Source organism: Panthera tigris, chromosome F2 (genome assembly GCF_018350195.1).
Source record: "Panthera tigris isolate Pti1 chromosome F2, P.tigris_Pti1_mat1.1, whole genome shotgun sequence".
Lineage (NCBI taxonomy): Eukaryota > Metazoa > Chordata > Mammalia > Carnivora > Felidae > Panthera > Panthera tigris.
Genome location: NC_056676.1, coordinates 21,443,875 through 21,462,767, shown reverse-complemented (window position 1 = coordinate 21,462,767; position 18,893 = coordinate 21,443,875). Strand labels below are relative to the sequence as shown.

At 41.2% G+C, this 18,893-nt stretch overlaps 1 protein-coding gene across 1 annotated transcript in view; it reads left to right on the top strand.

Annotated features, from left to right (window-relative positions):
- The window catches only part of EYA1 (EYA transcriptional coactivator and phosphatase 1), a 169,644-nt gene that overhangs the window by 79,227 nt on the left and 71,524 nt on the right, over positions 1 to 18,893 (top strand). Inside the window, exons 10-11 of the mRNA XM_007084782.3 lie at positions 10,423 to 10,562; positions 11,988 to 12,071. Coding sequence (XP_007084844.1) covers positions 10,423 to 10,562; positions 11,988 to 12,071 — 224 coding nt within the window. The remainder of the gene's footprint in view (positions 1 to 10,422; positions 10,563 to 11,987; positions 12,072 to 18,893) is intronic.

Below are 18,893 nucleotides of genomic sequence, written 5' to 3'. Positions count from 1 at the left end.
GAAGGTTTGAGAAAAGTGGAAATTGCGACTTGACCATTGGATCTGACAGAGTGGGGGTCACTGGTGATGTTGACCCAGGTGAGTGGTAGTGGAATGTTGGAGAGAATAAAACCTGATGGCCGTGGTCTCAAAAGGGAGTGAAGGAGAGGAAATTGATGCAGTAAATATTTGCGACTCTTGTAATTTTCACTTTGTACTGCAAGGTAACGGAGACATGGGGCAGGACCCGGAGAATCCGGGGTGTGTTTTTTAGGCACGAACTCTACACAGCCTGCATGCGCGTGCAAGTGGTCCAGAAGAAAGAGGACAGTGGGTAAAAGAAGCGAGGGTGGGCTGGGATCTCATGCCTAAAGGAGGGACTGGCAGAAAGGTCACCCATATAACAAGAGGGAAGGCAGACTTCACTACGAGCACCAGTAGGTGGCTTTTCCTGGGCATGGAGAGTGTAGAGGGTGAGTGCTTCTGTTTTCTCAGTGAAGGAGAAGCCGGGCTTCTTGCCTGTAGCTCTGAAATAGGCGTGGTCATGAAAAACAGCCCAGCAGAACATCTGGCCAAGTGCGCGGCCCATCTGAGCACACGATGCTGGGTGACTGCGTTGGTCACACGTTCAGAGGCTGGGCCACGATACAGGTTATCAGTTAAATCTGATCAGGCCAGCAAGCACAACCGTGGTGGGCAGACCAGGGGCACTGGCTGGAGACTTGGCTTCCTGAGAAGAAAGCATGACACAGTCACCTTTCAAAAATTTGAGAGAGATCAAATCCAAACAAAAGCTGTCCTGTCTTCACAGATTAACAGAAATGGAGGGTGAGGAGTGACAGAATGCGCAGAGAATGTATCGGAGCTACTTAGAAACGTTTATGACCACCAAAAAAAAAAAAAAAAAAGAATTACTCGTGGTGTCTCCTGAGTGGACGTCCGTAAATCAGTAAATCCTAGTGGTGGGAAGGGTGAGGTTCCTCAGACTGCGGTCTGTTGTCACACAGATGTGGCATTCATGACCGTTGATGCAACGATGTGAGAAAGTCTCCCCTAATCGTCCCCCAAACTCCAGGAGTGGAGGGTGGTATGAGTGGAAGATTAGAGCCAGTGTGCAGATGACTGTGACTTGATTTGCTTCAAAGATTCAAAACACATATATGTGTATATACGTGTACCCACACATATAAAAAGGCCTTTTCAAAGGTTGTCAGCTTTCCCTGTTGTGTTGTCTGCGTTCTCTCTCTTGTCCGCGGTGTTGTGTGCTGTCACGGGAGAATTCAAGCAGGAAGTTTAGGCCACGGCTGGAATTTCTCCACAGGTTTGAGAATAATAGGAATTTCGGTTTTCAGCTCAGAGTCTGTCTGACTACAGAGGCTCGTGCGGGGCGGCCTTACAGGAGAGGAGAATCCATTTTACAAAATGTCAGCGCGCTGGAGGTAAGCCTGGAAAAGAATGCTTGTCAGATTCAGTTATTAGAGGAGACAGCAAGTCAAGGAAAATCCAAGTGCCCCTTGTCCATGTGCCCTTTCGCCTACATTTCCTCATTCTCCTCTGTAGTGAACAGTGTGGCTTAACCGTGGCGGGGCATTTGGCTTCTTCTTAGCTTAGCACATCACCCAGCGTCACTGGTGTGCTTGCCTGCGTGTGTAATTTGTGACTGTGCCCTCCGGAGTCGGTCAGCTACCGAGAGCCCCAGTAAAAAAGCGCCCCCAAGGCCACACACGTGGAGCGGTGCCCACGTCCCACGGGTGCGTGCGTAGAGCCATTGTGTCAGAGATGAGAACACAAAAATCGCTCCCAACGTGTGTGTGCGTGTGGGGTCTGCATCAGCCCGAGGAGAATCTGTCATCTATTTTGCATGTCAGTTAACTGTGTTAATGAGAAAAGTCCTTGTTTGCATATTCAAGGTAAATACATTTTGCTCTCATGGTGGCCACACTCCCTTACCACCTGGGATAGGGCCTTTAAATAAGTACACATTAAGTCCCTTTTCTACTATTGTCAGTTCCCCCAAAATTAGCCCCTCGTTTTGGTCCTTGTTCTTCAGTTAAGCAACACGTTTCACTTACCAGCTTTATCACAATGTTAACATTTAATGTTCGCAGCGGTTTCGAAGAAGCGGTGTCACCCGGGAAAGTAAGGTGACAGTCACTTAAATCTCATAGTCACGGTGGACTCACTTTCTTGAATCTCATCTCATCAGTTACTTTAATGAATACAGTCATATACTCCCACAAGCCAAATCTGTTTTATAAATAAAGTTTTACTAGAACACCGCCATACTCCTTTAATGACACTGTCTGTGGTTGCTTTTGTGCCGCGTTAAGTCATTGCAACAGGCTGTCTGTCTCACAAAGCCTAAGGTATTTAGTATCTGAGTTTTTATTTAAAAATGGCTGATCTCGGGGCGCCTGGGTGGCTCAGTAGGTTAAGCGTCCGACTCCGGCTCGGGTCACGATCTCGCGGTTCGTGAGTTCAAGCCCCGCGTCGGGCTCCGTGCTGACAGCTCAGAGCCTGGAGCCTGTTTCAGATTCTGTGTCTCCCTCTCCCTCTCTCTCTCTCTGACCCTTCCCCATTCATGCGCTGTCTCTCTCAGTCTCAAAAATAAATAAACGTTAAAAAAAATTTTTTTAAAAATGGCCGATCTCTGTGGGTGAATTGGCTCATGCTTCTCTGGGTATCTATGTACCCCGCCGCCCTACCAGGTGGCTCCACTGCCTTTGCACCTTACAGCGTAGATATTTGAGAGAGGATTTCTGGGCAATTTTATTTACCTTAGAGTAATCAAAGGCAGCTTTACAGAGGAGCGCTTTCCCTCTGAGGAAAACCAATTTAAAAAAATTATGAGCAGATTTAAACCCAGTGGTTGTATGTGATTCTCTCGGCCAGTAGTATCAGGCTTGGTCCATCTGCCTCCCTGTGGGGACGCCCAGGGTAACTGGAATAAACCTTTCCTCGCGATGACTTCATTCTTTGTCTCAGTCTTCCTGATTTGGGCTTGGTGCCTCACCTTTTAAGAGGATTTTGCTTTGGAGAGTCTCAAAGTTTGGGGGCGCCACGGTTAATGTCACTTGCTGTCTGGCATCTTCACACTCACCTGTGTAGCAGTCCGGGTACTTGAAGTCGTGAGTCTCAAACATGACAATCTCTGCTTTTGGGGACATGGGCTACCCTGTTCTTTTTATCTGAGTGCCCCCATAGCAAATAGAATGTAATTATGGATTGTTATGTCTCATGTTCATGAAATTCAGATAATCTTTATAAGGATTTCCCAACAAGCTCTGCACTTCCTTTTGTCATTGGGATCGCCTTGGCGTAGATTCAGGGTCTAGCCAGAGACAGTAGCTTCCCTGGCCTCAACCCAATGCTATTATATATGTGGCAAGAGCTTCCTCTCCACCAGGAGTCTGGTTACTTGACTCTGTTTCAGGGGAATAATCTTTCACCTCGGTTAAACTTAGAAATGGGTGAGGAAAGCCTCTATTCTCCCAAAGCACAGAGAAGGGAGCTCGCAGGATGCCTGCCTTCTACTTCCTTTACAACTACCACTGGCATATATAGTCCCAGGAGTGTAAAGTTAGATCAAAAGTTCTCTGCTCTGCTTAGAATAAATGAGAATGCTTATCCCTAAATCTTCAAGGAGCCAACCAGGCCAACAGGCTGTGCAGCAGGACTACATAAAAATAAAAAAACTTCTATAAAGGAAGACATAATTTAAGACAATATCAGCATAATTTAAGGAGCTCTCAAGAATGGAAAAGTGCCTGCAAATATGAAAAAGAGGCTAAAACTTTTATACTAATCAGTAAAGGAATATAAAAATTTTGCAGAAGATTGGGGTAGTTCATAAATGGAAATAGACTTCTTAAAGCACGTATCTGTAAGTATCTCCAGGATGTCCCAATGAAAATCACTACTGTTGTACACCTGATAAAATAGCAAGGACTTCTTTAAAACCGTAATAACCATTACGTGTAAGGCTGTAGTAAAACTGACACAATTCAAATTGATACAATCGTTTTGAAAACTGCTTGGCTATATGTATAGGAAAGGAACTAACATGTGGAGAGACAACATGAGAAATAAAACTAGGTAAGGAATTTGTACAGTAGGCAGTAAGCCCTGATGGATTCTGAGTTGCCAAGGTATTTTATACAGATTGGTCTGAAAGTGACTATTTAAGAGGGAAAGACTAAAAGCTAACATTTAGGAAGATTTGGTGAATACTGTGCATCATAGATGATAGAACTTTAAAGTTAAGTAATCTAGGTTGTGCCCTCAACTCGACAGACCAGGAGGCTGACAACTAAAAAACAGGGAAACTTCCCTAAGACCCAAGTAGGAGTTATGAGCTCAGAGGGACCAGAGGTGCCAAGAGGAACTAAATGGAATCTTCGAAGTTCCAGCTCTGTTTTTCTTTTCAATATTGAAGGATTTATGGAACTCTTCAGTAATACTTACAAATGTAGAATTTTAATGATCTTATGTATATTTTAATATTTTATGATTCAATATGTAAACATCAATGTTTAAATAAGCTTTAAAAATAATTACAGCTATTTCTCAGTTTTAAAAATTTGGACTTGCTGGTAGGAATAATTAGGTAATCTTCATAGATTTAATAGAGCAAAAGCCAAGCTTGAGAAACCCTCAATTTGTTCAATCATCAGTTTTTTTAACACGTACTCGGTGCTCTAGGCTCTAACTGCATTCTCAGAATACAAAATAAATACCACCAGCCTCTGTCCTCCAAGAGGGGGGTGATGGACCTTTGTTCAAAATAACTCAAATTATTATCCACCATGAACATAAATGATTGCAAAAATTGTATAACCCTCTAACAAGAACTCAGATTTAGATAGAAAATTCACAAAGATACTTGATCTTAAGGGGTTAATAGGAATTTCACAGACAGACCAGGGGAGGGGCTGTAAGTATTGAGAAAAGCATTCTAAGAAAAGGGAACAGCATGTTCAAAGTCATGAAACAGCCTGACAATTCAGAGGACTGAGATAGGTGGGTCTGTCTGAAGTATACACTGTGAACGGGAGAAAGAAGTTGGAGGTAAGGCTGTCTGTGAGTGACTCGGTGGAACTTCTCTTTTTTCCAAGTAGCAAATGTCATGGAGTGTTAGTGCCATGCCCCAGTTCCAAGTACCTTTACATGCGTATTGGTTGTCTTTTATCTCATTTGTTACCATGTTACAGATGATAAAAGTGAGTCAGAGAGAAGGTAAATACCTTGCACAGTCACACTGCTAACAAGCAGTGGGATTGTGATATGAAACGTGACACTTGAGTCCACAGCTCACTGTCCTAAAATCAGACTGTCCTTCCTGTTCCACACTGGGATTTGGGAACACTGAAGAATTTTAAAGGTTTTTGGCATGGTGGTATAGGCCAGAATTGGAAGGTTGTGGGTAGCAAGTTTGAAAACGGCCTGTTGTGGGGTGCCTGGGTGGCTTAGTTGGGTTAAGCGTCTGACTTCAGCTCAGGTCATGATCTCAAGGCTTGTGGGTTCGAGCCCTGCGTCAGGCTCTGTGCTGACAGCTCGGAGCCTGGAACCTGCTTCAGATTCTGTGTCTCCCTCTCTCTCTGCCCCTCCCCCGCTGATGCGCTCTGTTTCTCTCTCTCTCTCTCTCTCTCTCTCTCTCTCTCTCTCTCTCTCTCTCTCTCTCTTTCTCTCTCTCAAAAATAAATAAACATTAAAAAAAATTTTTTAATAAAAATAAAAGAAAAAGAAAATAGCCTGTTACAAGAATCAAAGAAAGGGCTGATGAGGGCCTGGATTTAGAATGAAAGTATTCAGAAGGTAAAATACACAAAACTTAGTCTTGATTTGATGGGGCGAATAAGGAATTTCTGGCTTGAAAAACTGAGTGTATGTTGGTACCTTGAATTAGACACTTTAAGAGAGAAGGAGGCTCTATTTGGGGACAACTTTAGTTGTGGTGCCCATGGAAAATCAGGTAGAGAGGTCTAGCAAATGAGGATATTCAGGTCAACAGATCAGGAGATGAAGCCTTAGAATAATCAACCTGGAGGTTATCATTGAAATCCCTCTTATCAATACTACACACTGCTGAGAGCTTGTAGTGAGATAAGAGGACCGTGGAGAAAATTCCAGTGTATTTGCTGCTCATAATATAGTCCACCAACTGGCTGTCTATCCACTAATTGAGTATTACATGAGGATTAATCAACTGCATCCCTAAGCACGCTGTTTAACTTTCCTTTTTAATCTTAGCAAGACTTTTGATGAAGGAAGCATTGCATTAATTAACATCCTGAAGCTCCTTGTTTTGTCCCAGATCAGTACTTTGAGTATCACTAATACAAAAAACACTCACATTTAAGCCTTAGGTAGAGGAAGAGGTCTGTAACGAGACAGAAGGAATAGCGTGAGTGCTAGGATGAGAAGCAGAAGAAAGGGAAGTCACATTACTCTGATGTGTTCACAGGTGAGAGGGGCCAGTGGTCAGCACGGTCACAGAGAAGTGAAATACCATGAAGAACTTCAAGTAATTGAATGTGGCCATTTTAGGGTCTTCAGTAGCATGTCAGGAGTTTTACCCCTGTTTACTCCTGTACCTTCTGAGCTCTCCTTTTTAATCCCACCAATCTACCTCCTAAATACTTCTCACATCTGTACTTTGCCGTGTGTGCCAAGATCTTAACTGACTCTAAATCCAAAGTTCGCTTGGATTCAGTGTTCACTTTACCTTATCCCTTGGCTGATCTGAAGTTATTGATCACTGTCTCCTTCCTGACCCACCCTTTCTTCTACAACACACTGACCTTGGTTTTCCTCCTCACCCCGCACGCATTTTTCCCTGCCCGTCCCTTCTGCACACACTCCATGTCTTTAATGGCAGCCATTTCTTTAACTGCATTCTATGTGCCATCAATTTCCAAACCTAAACCCATCCCTCATGGGGCAGTCTAACAGCCTGCTGGACATCATGAATACCACAGATTCTTCAAGCTCAACATGTCCAAAGCAGACTTTAAATGCTCATCTACACACTTCTTTATAAGCCCTTCTTCTCAAATCCCAGACCTCATGGTTATATTCATCTTCCCAGTTGCCAACCCACTGGTATGAGCACCTCCTCCTCCCTTATCTGATTAGTTATCGATTTCCCTCTCAGTGACACTTCAAATCTGTAGCTCTCCCTATGTCCACTACCTGCATGGGCTGCCAACACCGTCACTGAATTATCCTCCTGGCTGGTCTCCCCTTCTCAGTCTTCACTTGCCTCCACTACCTCGCCACACTGGCTAGAGTCCTCTATCTAAGGTGTAAATTTGCTCCCATCACTCCCTTGCTGAATTCTTTGCCTGTAACTCCACCTCTTCTCTGTACCCTTCCTCTATAGAGTCAGTCAGATTGGTTGTTTTTTGGTTTTTTGTTTTTTGGGTTTTTTTCAGTTCTTCAACGTGCTCATGCGCATGCTTTCTCTCTCTTTCTCTGTCTCCCTCTCTCCCCTCCCCCCACCAACACACATGTGCCTTTCTGGAGAACATTTATACTCCATTTTTACTGGTAGCTTTGTCTTCCATCTTCAGGAAGCTTCTATAATCCTGTAAATCTGTGTTGTATAGACTTGCCCCGTGGTCTCTCAGCATTCTACCTTTCCCATGCCATAGCCCTTTCTATGTTGTTTTCTAATCTCTTATTTTTGTCCACAAATCAGTGCCTTCCTCTGAATTTTAAGCTCCAAGGAGACCATATCTATATAGCACATCATTATACCTCAGCCTCCTAGTACAGTGCCCGGAAGAGTGTAGGCATGTAATCATTGTTAGAGGAAATAAATGCTCTTCTGAGTATTTTTACATTCATTATCTCGGTGGGGGTAAAGTTGAATAATTTTGAAAGGGTTTTAATGAAACATGAGATGTCAGTGGATTAGAAGATTAAATTATTTGTTGAGTTGTTTTGTACTAATAGAAGGAAAGAGAATAGTTAGAGTCAGCAAAGCTGGTTAGGAGAGTAGAAGCATTTAATCCCACCTCATAGAACAAAGAGGAAGAGATTTTTTTTTTTTAATCTGGCTTGCATTATTAAATTTTATCTTCCTTCTAATAAGTTGAGGCCTGTAAGGTTGTGTGTGTGTGTGTGTGTGTGTGTGTGTGTGTGTTAATATTTAAAGGTATCATATTGTTCATATTTTAGAGCTTTTTCTCCACCTGAAAAAACTTTAGATAAGATGATTTAAGAATCTACCTGTATACTTTACTCATTGAATTTCTTTTCTTTGGTAGGGAGGTTTATAGAAGTAAGTGATCAATTTAATTATCACTTGTTTCCAAAAAAGGGGGGATGGAATATTATTTTTTAAAGATTTAAATGGGTTTAACACAAGGATAAGGAAATACACACTAAGAACTAAAGGAATTGGCAATCAATAGGAAATCTAGACTGAGAAAACCTAAGTAAGGTCAACTACTTGGAGGACAAAATTAACCCTAAACTACTTGGAAGTCAAGGCAAGAGATAGAATGTGATAAGATGTGTTGTTTGATGTCTTTTAGCTTCTTGTCAAATATGAACTTCAAAGGTTGGAGAGCTCACAGTTCAAGATGGACTTTGCAGTCAAGTACTCGAAATACGAGTCAAATTTAGATGCCAGTTGTGACCGTTGAAAGCAAATGCTCTGCTTTGACATTACTATAGAGAGATTGGCACACGTTCTGTCTTAGATGGTGGCTGTCCAGGTTCGCACGGAGGTGTAGTTACAGAATTGTCAAAGAAAAGGGAGGTCGAGCCTTTTTCCTCCAAACACAACTTCGAACGCACTGAGCTCCTTAAAAATACATATTTATTTGGAGCTCCTAATTCTCTATAAAACTTGGAAGACAGATGCTTGGTTTGGAAAATTTTGAGGAGAAGATGCCACAGTCATCTGCCTCCGCCAGAAAAAGATCTAATGTGGATTTCGAAAACATTAAACTGTAACCAGCCAGCACTGTATTCTAATAGTTCCTAAGGTGAGTGAGTGAGCTCAAAAATGCATCCCTTGTAACTACGTATGTCGACCTAGGGAGTGGAGTTGTTCTGGACCTTCTGGCCATAATTAACTGTGCCATTATGGTGGCGTCTTGGTACAAGGATCCGTGACTGGTCTATATGAGGAAATTTGCTGTCTTGTTTGCTATTGCAGAGGACATAAAGTCTCATCTAAAAGTGATAGGAATCTGTTGAGGTTTTAAAATTAAACAAGAGGTATAGGGCTGTTCCATGTGATTTAGAAATGGAATTTACTCTGTCAAAGTCCATTCCTATCCATCTAGACTCGTAAGGCTTAAACTTGGAAGTAATATTGAGACCACATGGTTGGACACGTGGCTGGCCTTGTTGGTACAGTTGAGGACGATAGTACAATAACAAAGGCTACCAGATATTCACTTGTCCTCAATACTTTTCTATTTGCTGAGATTTAGTATCAACAGCATCTCAGTGAGAATTACCATTCCTCATACTAGCCTGAGAGATTCCAACCCATATCTAGGAGAGAAATCTGGCAAAGAGTTTGGGGAGGAGAGGCAACACACTGGGCACATCTGGAATTTGGGAGGGGGAGTAGAAATTGTCTGATGTGTGAACATCAGATAAAAAAAAGTATTAGGGTTTTTGTTGTTATTGTTGTTCATTTGGAAATAGGGTAAGAGTTCCCCCTCCTCCAACTCCACAGTCACTACTTAGCCATTCTTCTAGCTGGTTGGAAGTTGTTCTTTATTTTGTATTTCCTATGTAATTATTTCCATGGTTTCTCTGAGTTACCCAGGTGAGCAATTTGAATGTGCTGTCTGTTTGAGACTTTTGGTTCAAAGAGACTGAGACAGATGCTGTGCAGAGTATGGGCATTGCCCATATATCTATTCTTCCTTATCTTATCACTCCCTTGTTCTCACATAAAATGAGGGGAAAAAAGGAGATTTTTGAAATTTTCAAAGAAAAATCTGCCTGGTGATTTGGTTTTTCCTGCCCCAGAGCTGATTTTTCTTTTCTTTCTGTGAACCAGGAGCCTTTTTGTAGGTGGGAGAGCGGTTAGTAAGGCAAATGTGTGAACCTCTCAGCATGGCCAGACACTGTTTGCAGAATGAGAGAGAGAGATGGATGTGGAAATAGGGTTGAGGGAGCATTGTCTACTCGTGGAGAACCACTAAGAGAAACTAGGCAACTAGTTTTCCACCTGCTGTCTTCCACACTTTCACTTAAATTTTATTCATTTCTGATCACGCGTTTCTTTCAAAAGAGTGCATTCTTGGAATCAAGTATCTCATACATTTTTTATCAGTGCAAGTAAAAGGTAATGAATGTGAGCAGAACGAAATGCGCTTTGCTCTTCAGACTTCCCCATGAGTTGAAACAAGGTTGATCTTGACACCATGGTAATAGAACCAGAAGATAAAAGACCTTCCTGTATTTCTGCAGAGTACAGTACAATCCACAGCCCATCAACACCCATTAAAGATTCAGACTCCGATCGATTGCGTCGAGGTTCAGATGGGAAGTCACGTGGACGGGGCCGAAGAAACAATAATCCTTCACCTCCCCCAGATTCTGACCTTGAGGTATGTCATTGACAATGACCTAGTAAATAACAAGGTATCTTGGTAGTTAAATGATGGTTCTGTACACATGCCATGTAAATACGCTGTGATCAAGATACCCAAATGCTTTTGTCCCTGCTTTTTTTCCCTATGTTAATTGTAAGTAAAGCATTTTTTTTCCTCTTTCATGTTGATTGTAAGTAAAAACAATTATTTCTGTTTTCTCTTCCATTTTAACTACGTGCAAAGCATCCGGTTATTTCTCTCTAAAGAAATACAGTAAAGTATGTAATTCTGCTTGAACAAAATTCTCTTGTACTGCTCTATATCGTTGCCATTTCAGTTAAGTGTCATACTAAAAGTGATTAATAAAATCCACTTTGAAAATTAAAGACACACTTAGGTATATGAGAAAGGAAAACCTGGGATGTTCTAAACTGAAATGGCAATTGTCTTATGAGACCTGTTTTGGTGGAATTCAAAAGCAGGAGGGATTAAATAAAACCTTAAAGGGTAGATTTCATAGCTTTGAATCCACTGCAATTAAGTTTCTGGGTTTTGCCAAGTGAAAGCTGATGGTGGGAAACATTATTTTGGCTGAAAAGATGAAAATTTCCCAGCAGAACTATGTGTATGAATATATACTGGTGTGAGTGGAAAGGAGAAGAAGAAATGTATGCTTCAGAAGCCTTTGTGGCATCTCAAAGACGTTTTTGAAATGAATTCCTTCAAATCCAATTCCAAATATCTCAAGAGTGTGTTAAGAGCACATGTGATGTGTCTGCCTAAGTTTTATAATCTGAAGAAAACAGGCAGGAACAATATATAACCCAACTGCATGATAACAGTCCAAAGGTAGCATAAGGTGAGTAGATGATGTGAAGTTTTAGGTTTTATGTGCATTTTTTTTAACAGTTGGCTTGACAAAAATGAAACCTAAGATTTGTTATTTTAACACTTTAATAAGCAGAGAGAAGAGATAAGAAAAAGAAAAATGGAATGATGTTTGACTGATTGCCCCCGCTCTGTCTCAATAAGTTGTGAACAGACTAGTTTTAACTCATTTTTCATTTTTTCAGAAGGGAGAACTGTGAATCTTCAGTTCAGAAGTAGAAAGGACATACATTATTATTTCTTGCCCATGCTTGTATCGATGTCACTAATATAATTGTTCTACACACCATCTGAGGTTATAACTGGAGAAAAGCTGGGAGATACTCTTTGGAAGAGTTGTATTTTAAAACATTTTTAAAAATTCAGATTTTTCTTTTGTCTTCTATTTCAAGAGTTGTATTTTAAAACATTTTTAAAAATTCAGATTTTTCTTTTGTCTTCTATTTCACAATGCTCCCTCAACCCTATTTATGCTTATTTATGTTGAAGTTAACTGAATCACAGGTTTCTCAACCAAGGGAAAGACATCCTGATTTGGTTCTTCCTTTGTAGAGGGTGTTCATCTGGGACTTGGACGAGACAATCATTGTTTTCCATTCCTTGCTTACTGGGTCCTATGCCAACAGATATGGGAGGGTGAGTACCGAGAGACATCAGTTTTTAATTTCTTTAGAGTATATATGTCTAGAATTGAACTTTTATCCAGACAGGGATGTGGTTTAACTTTAAATAATAAATTTAAAATATGAACTGGAGAACAACTGAATTTATGGATACAGATATATGTGTAAGGCAAAAACATATAAATGAGCAAGAGGAGATCGTTTTCATATAGGTTATATGGAAAAATATTTTGTTTTATATTTTTTATGTGAGTCATTCAATTTTGTTGGTTTTTATTCGCAACAACATATTCGGGGGAGCCAGTATTTCACATGTTCTTGTCTTCAGTGATTAGCCGAGTTAGTATTTTATTTTCAAAACACCTGTTAAGAATGTCTTTAAAAGTCGCTTTGCTATGAGCTAAATCTATGTGAATGGTATATAAAACTGGCCCTCTGAATGACAATAGGACCAATACATCAATGTTTAAGTTGTTACAATACTTACCTCTGGTGTGGTAGGTAAAAAATAATATTACAGACAACCTTCCGTGAGTAGAAATTCAGCCTCGGTGTTCTGTTTTCGGGTTTCCCCAAATCCTTGGAAATTCTTTTTGATCTCTTCCTTGGTGGCTTCATGAACCTTTCCCACACCAAAACCATGTTAGTTAAAGTGGCTATAGGTAATTGAATATGTGAATACGATATTTCTCATTTTTTTCCATCATTAAAGAAACAATATTACAGGTTTTAAATCTGTGAAGATATCGGTTCAGAGCCTTAGGAACTGAATTCTTGTGTCTTGGTGACTCTGGTTGTTCATCGCAATTAAATGTTAAAACACAAAACGTGCATCATGCTCTCATTACAGATTTTATCCCGGTACCCATTCTTTCAAACAATACTTATTTCAATAAACGTATATTGAGTGCCTGCCCTGTAGGTATAGTTTGACAGTGAAATTTGATGAACTATCCATTGAGCGTTATAGTGAAGCTTTCCTTCTCATAACCCTGAAGTTACATATACCACCCCCCAAAAAGGCTGGAAAATATGCACGTTTGTAAGAGCAAAAATATTCCAAAATATTCCACCCTTTGGATTTCTATTTAGAGGGGCGCCTGGGTGGCTCAGTCAGTTGAGCGTCCGACTTCAGCTCAGGTCATGATCTCACAGTCTGTGGGTTCGAGCTCCGCGTTGGGCTCTGTGCTGGCAGCTCAGAGTCTGGAGCCTGCTTCCGATCCTGTGTCTCCCTCTCTCTCTGCCCCTCCCCCAGTCTCACTTTGTCTCACTCTGTCTCTCAAAAATAAATAAATATTAAAAAAAAATTTAGAAATAAGATATCTGGGGGCACCTGGCTGGCTCAGTAAGTTAAGCGTATGACTTCGGCTCAGGTCATATTCTCATGGTTCGTGAGCTGGAGCCCTGTGTTGGGCTCTGTGCTGACAGCTGAGAACCTAGAGCCTACTTAGGATTCTGGGTCTCCCTCTCTCTCTGCCCCTTTCTGACTCGTGCTCTGTCTCTCCAAATATAAACATGAAAAAATTTAATAAGAAGAAATAAGATATCTGTAAAACACAATATGCCCCATCTTATGGTTAGAGTTTCTATGAGAAGAAGACAGTTAACAAAAATATAGTATAATTAAAAAAAAAAATAAAGCCACAGAATTAGTCATTCAAACAAAGTCTCTGCTTTGTGGCCAGCACATAATAGGGATTCAGTAAATATTAGCTGTGGTGTTTTTTTGTATTTGTTTTTTTGTACCCTCTATGAGTACTATTACCATTCCCATTTCTACAAAAATTACTACTTAAAAGCTAAAAATTAATAGATGAAATGTCAATGTGTGGTTAGTAGGAAGAATCTCAAAGATTTTCTTAACTATTTTAAGGTCCCTCCAACTAACTCCTAAGGAAGAAAGCTGGCTCCTGGAACTCACACAAAAGTATTGAAAAGAGCATCCGCTTAGAATACCAGCATTTGAAAACCATCCAGAAAGTCTCCAGTCTTTAAGAGCTTTCTCATTAAAGGCCAGATTGATAGTTGACTTGATCAAGGCTTTGTTCACCACTGAAAAGGGCCAGCTTAGGGCAAGATGGTGAGCATCCCGTGACCTAATGACCTCATGTCAGTCCCTGGCCACAAATTATTGGTCTGCGCATTCACACCTAAGCTAGAAACCCCTGGCAGCTTAGACTTTCTTATTCAGATTCTCAACGATATCTAAACAAAACAAGTACCACAAATTTTATTTTTAAAAGTGTCAACCATTAGTATTTTGAGGCTGCATCAAATAGTATTTTGTTTGTTAGTTTGTATAGTTTTCTCATACTAAGGCATGTGATGAAAAGTTTTATCTCCTATAATTTCCAAAAACCAAGTGTCTATAGTCTTTATAGGTGATCTGAAATATTTAAATATAAGTTAACAGAGGTCAGGGAGAAACTAATTTCAGGAAGCCTGGTTGGGGAAGGTCTTCCTGAGCATGACTTTGATTTGAACCTGAGGTCCAAATGACTAAAAGGCTGGTTGGTAATGTGACCATCACGAGAGAGTTCTAAGCAGAGGAAGCAATGAAGGCAGGGCAGGAAAGGGTTTGATGTTTGAGGGACAGAGGCCAGGTGGCTGAGCTCAGTGATGGAGATGCCGAGTCAAGATGTGGGCCGGGATGAGGGCAAGCGTGAGCCATGTCAGGAGGGTCAATGTCGTTACACATGGCATATGAACTCATTGGAGGACTTCAAGGGAAGACATGGCAAGATCTGATTTAGATTTTTACATTATTTGGCTGCCTGTGGACAATTAATGATGGGGAGAGAAGACTGGGGAACAGAGTGGTTTTGGGGGTGACCCGATATACTAGCAATAGAGATGGAGAGAACTCACTGGATCCTGGATTCTGTTGCAAGTAGAGAAATAGGATTTGCAAAGGATTTGGTTTGGGCTGGTGCACAGTAAGTAATAAAGAGGAGTGAAAAAATCATTCCCAGGTTTTTGTTTTTGTTTTTGTTTTTGTTTTTCCCTGAGCTGCTGGGCAGCTTAGTCATGTATTTGTTGAGATGGGGAAGACATCCACTTGGATCAGGCAAGAAGGTGGATGGAAGGTGAGCCTGGGACACGAGGAAATGGACAGGCCTTCAGATGACAGGTTTAGTGACAGTACACAGCTCAGGATCAGAAGTTCCTCAGATACTCTCAGTGTGATTTCATCCTAAATATTTGTGAACACCCTCTTTGTGCTAACCACCTGTTGTCTCGATGTCATGTGGCATCCCTTCTGAAGACACATTGCTGAGGATGTTGAGTTGTAGCCTGAGGCATGCAAAGAAGCTTGTTTATTCTCTTTATTAGAGAACTTTACAGACGGGAAGATTTTGCTCTCAAATCTGGTAATCATGCCTTGTAAAACTGTGCGTTTCAACAAGGATCCTTCCAAACAGTGATAATAACCAAGCTCATTGGAGAACTTTGCCCCCTTTTCATTCCTCAAGGCACTAGGGAGAGAAGTCTTAAGGCAGTTGAAGGGCAAGCCTTCTTTCTTGGAACATAGTTTCAGTGGCGTCCCCAAGCATTGTGAAGGGAGCGTGTGGTTGGGCCTTCCTTACTCTACAGGCATATAAAGAAATGAATGCCTGACCATGTGATAGCTTTTCTGTCTCTATGGGAACCAGATACTTGAGAAGTAGCTTAGTCACAGTAGCTTAGGCGACCCAATGAGTAGGCCATTCAGTAAGGGGATACAGGATCTGGTTGATATAATGCAAAATTAGGGCATGTTACAGCAATATGTACAAAAAAAGTTTGAGAATGTCCCACCTTCCATGTAATTCTAGCTGTGGGAAGCAGGCATGTCGGGCATTATAAGGAAGTGTTTTGTAACAAAGGTGATGGGAACAAAAAGAGGCTGCTGGGTACATGACAGGCCTGGCTAGGGAAGAGAAAAGCAAAAGTGTAATAGCAGGAAAATGAAGTCCCTGGTATGTGACCATACATTCGGCTGTTGTTAAAAATATCCATCCTGGCTTTTTTGTTGTTGCTGTTTAATGCGTTTTTCAAAGTTGCTTTCAAACGAAATCCATACTCCTCAATTTCACTGAAGAAAACTAGTTTTGATTTTTTTCATTGAATGCCCTTTTAAAAATAGACAGTATAGTCCTATTGTTAATACTGAACCACATACCCCAAACTTACATTTCAAGTAAGTGTTGTGTTGATGTCCCAAGCATGATTCCACCTTGTGGGAGGACTCCCCAAGATACCTATAGCCAACAGCTTCATGGTTTCACTACTTTATTTTTATTGTTTCTTAACACCGGTGTCTGATATGGATTTGGGCTAGAACAGGTCCTAAAGACATTGAGCTTTACTCCACATTGTACACAGAAGCCTAAACATGAACACTTAAGACAGCATAAAGCTTAGCATTTTCAACTGGAGGCCCGGCTTATTAAGAATTTCCTGTGTACCCCATACTTGTTTAATTCAACATTAGAACTCTGAAACTGCTACTGCCAAGCCCATTTTACGGATGAGGACACTCAGTCTTGGAAGAGGTTAGAGACCAAATGTCTGGTATAAAATAAATACTAATTCTGTTGTAACATAGTTGAAACTTGACGGTCAAAGCAACAACCACCACAAAACAAAACCTCGAATCCTGTGTAGTGGCCAAGAGTAACGTGTAGAAATACCTTTAAATTTATGAAGTACTGGGAGCCCGAGTGGCTCATTTGGTTCAGCCTCTGACTCTTGGTCTCAGCTCAGGTCATGATCTCATGGTTGGTGAGATTGAGCCCCATATCAGTCTCTGCACTGACAGCACAGAACCTACTTGGGATTCTCTCTCTTCCTCTCTCTGCCCATCTCCCTCCTCTTTTTCTTTTTCAAAATAAATTAATAGATATGAAAAAATAGATTTATGAAGTACCAATAGGAGATCTGCCTATGGTGTGATAGAAAGCATCAGATTTGAATTCATACAGATCTAGCCTCAAACCCAAGCTCTGACTTTTCAGCTCTTTGAGCTGGAGTAAATTGTTTATTCACACTGAGCCCTAGTTTCCTCTTCTATAAAACTAGCCACTTGACTTTCAGAATTGCTTTAAGAATTCAGTTGTGTCAGTTATATCTCAGTAAAGCCAGAGGAAGAGGGATCTAAGTTGTGTCCTGAACTTAAAGGGCCCAGCTGTATGTCTTATTAATAACAATGACTCAATAAAGAAAACAGCATATGTCACTGATTGATCTTGTATATGCTGTCTAAACATTAGTTATATACTGCACCAGGCTTCTAGAAGGATGCTAGTTGCCAGTATGAATTTAGGTCAGCTAAGCCTCCCTAGTGAGTAGATACTGTAATCATTCAGGACGTTGAGCAGGGAAAACAGCTCTGAGCCCATTTCATTAGAAAACTCCCACTAACCGGTAAAGGTTGCTCTTCTAAACCCTGTTTCGGAATGAAACACTAAACTCCAAAATCTTTTGAGGCATGATCTTCTTCCATGGTGGCTGGTATACATGTGGAATTCTTGGCATGGCACCAAAGCAGTGGACATCTAGTGTCCTCCTTGGGTTATAGAGGATCTGGGTACGGAAACAGAGTAATCTCTCTATTGGAAGCTCCACACCAGAGGTTGGCAAACATTTATTACCTGTGCCTTTACCAAAAATGTTAAAGGGTCAAGTAATAAACGTTTTAGGCTTTATGGGCCATGTACCTTCGTAACTGCTCAGCACTGCCCTACTTGTGCAAAAGCAGTCACAGACAATAGACAAATAAATGTATCTGTATTCCAATAAAAATTACACTTCCAAATTGGAATTTCATGTAATTTTCATATGTCATGAGATATTTTTCTTCCTGGGGATTTAAAAAATCTAGACCAAGGGTCTAGGCTAGGAACTGACAGACCATCTCCCATGGGCCAAATCTGGTTTATGGCTTGTTTTTGTAGGTCTTTCAAGCTAAGAATGTTGTTTAAATTTTTAAAGGATTATGAAAAAGAGAAAGGATATGTGTCAGAGACTTTATATGGACTGCAAAGCCTATAATATTTGTCCTTTTAGAGGAAGAAGTGTGCCTGCCTCTACTCTAGATCCTGCTCTGAACTTTGTGTTGATTCATTTTTGCCCCTGCCCCCAGGACACCAGGACAATTCAGTGACACCCACACTTTGGCCGACTAGATTGTAAACTCAGTGCAGATCTTGTGTGTCTGTATCTGGGCCCCCAGTGAAGCACAAGCCAGCACAGGAATCTGTTAGGGTAGGTGAAATGGCTGTAACAAATAGGCCCCATATGTCATGACCACAGAAATGGATCTCTTTCTTATTTCGTGGTCTCAAGTGGATTTTCCAGGTGACTTGGTTTAGGCAAGGTTTGATAATGGTTGTGCCATCTCACGTCCAGCTTCTGAGGCTTGTGTAATCACTGTCCTAAGCTTTCTAACCCACAGGGAGAAAAAAAGCAGGAGGAGCATGGATGGGAGACTAGATGGACCAGGCTTTCGTGGCCCGGTGCAAAGGAGGCTGGGAAATACATGTAGCCTAGCTGTGTGCCCAGGAAGAAACAGAGAGTGTGTTGTGGTGACGGGGGCAGCAGCAGCAACCACAGTTGTCAGGGAAGAACTATTTGATAAGTGAGCGAAACCCAAAGCACACTTCCCACCGCAGCAGAGCAATGCCCGACGACTGTGTGACCCGTGTGCCCAAGAATCATGAGTGGCCAGTTCAATCCCAGAGGAAGGTTTCCTGATTTTATGTTTTCTCTGCATATCAAGTGCTGAATTAGATCAAAACGATGAAGTAATTCATGGTTTCAAGTATAACTTTTGCATACTACGGAATGACGTGGA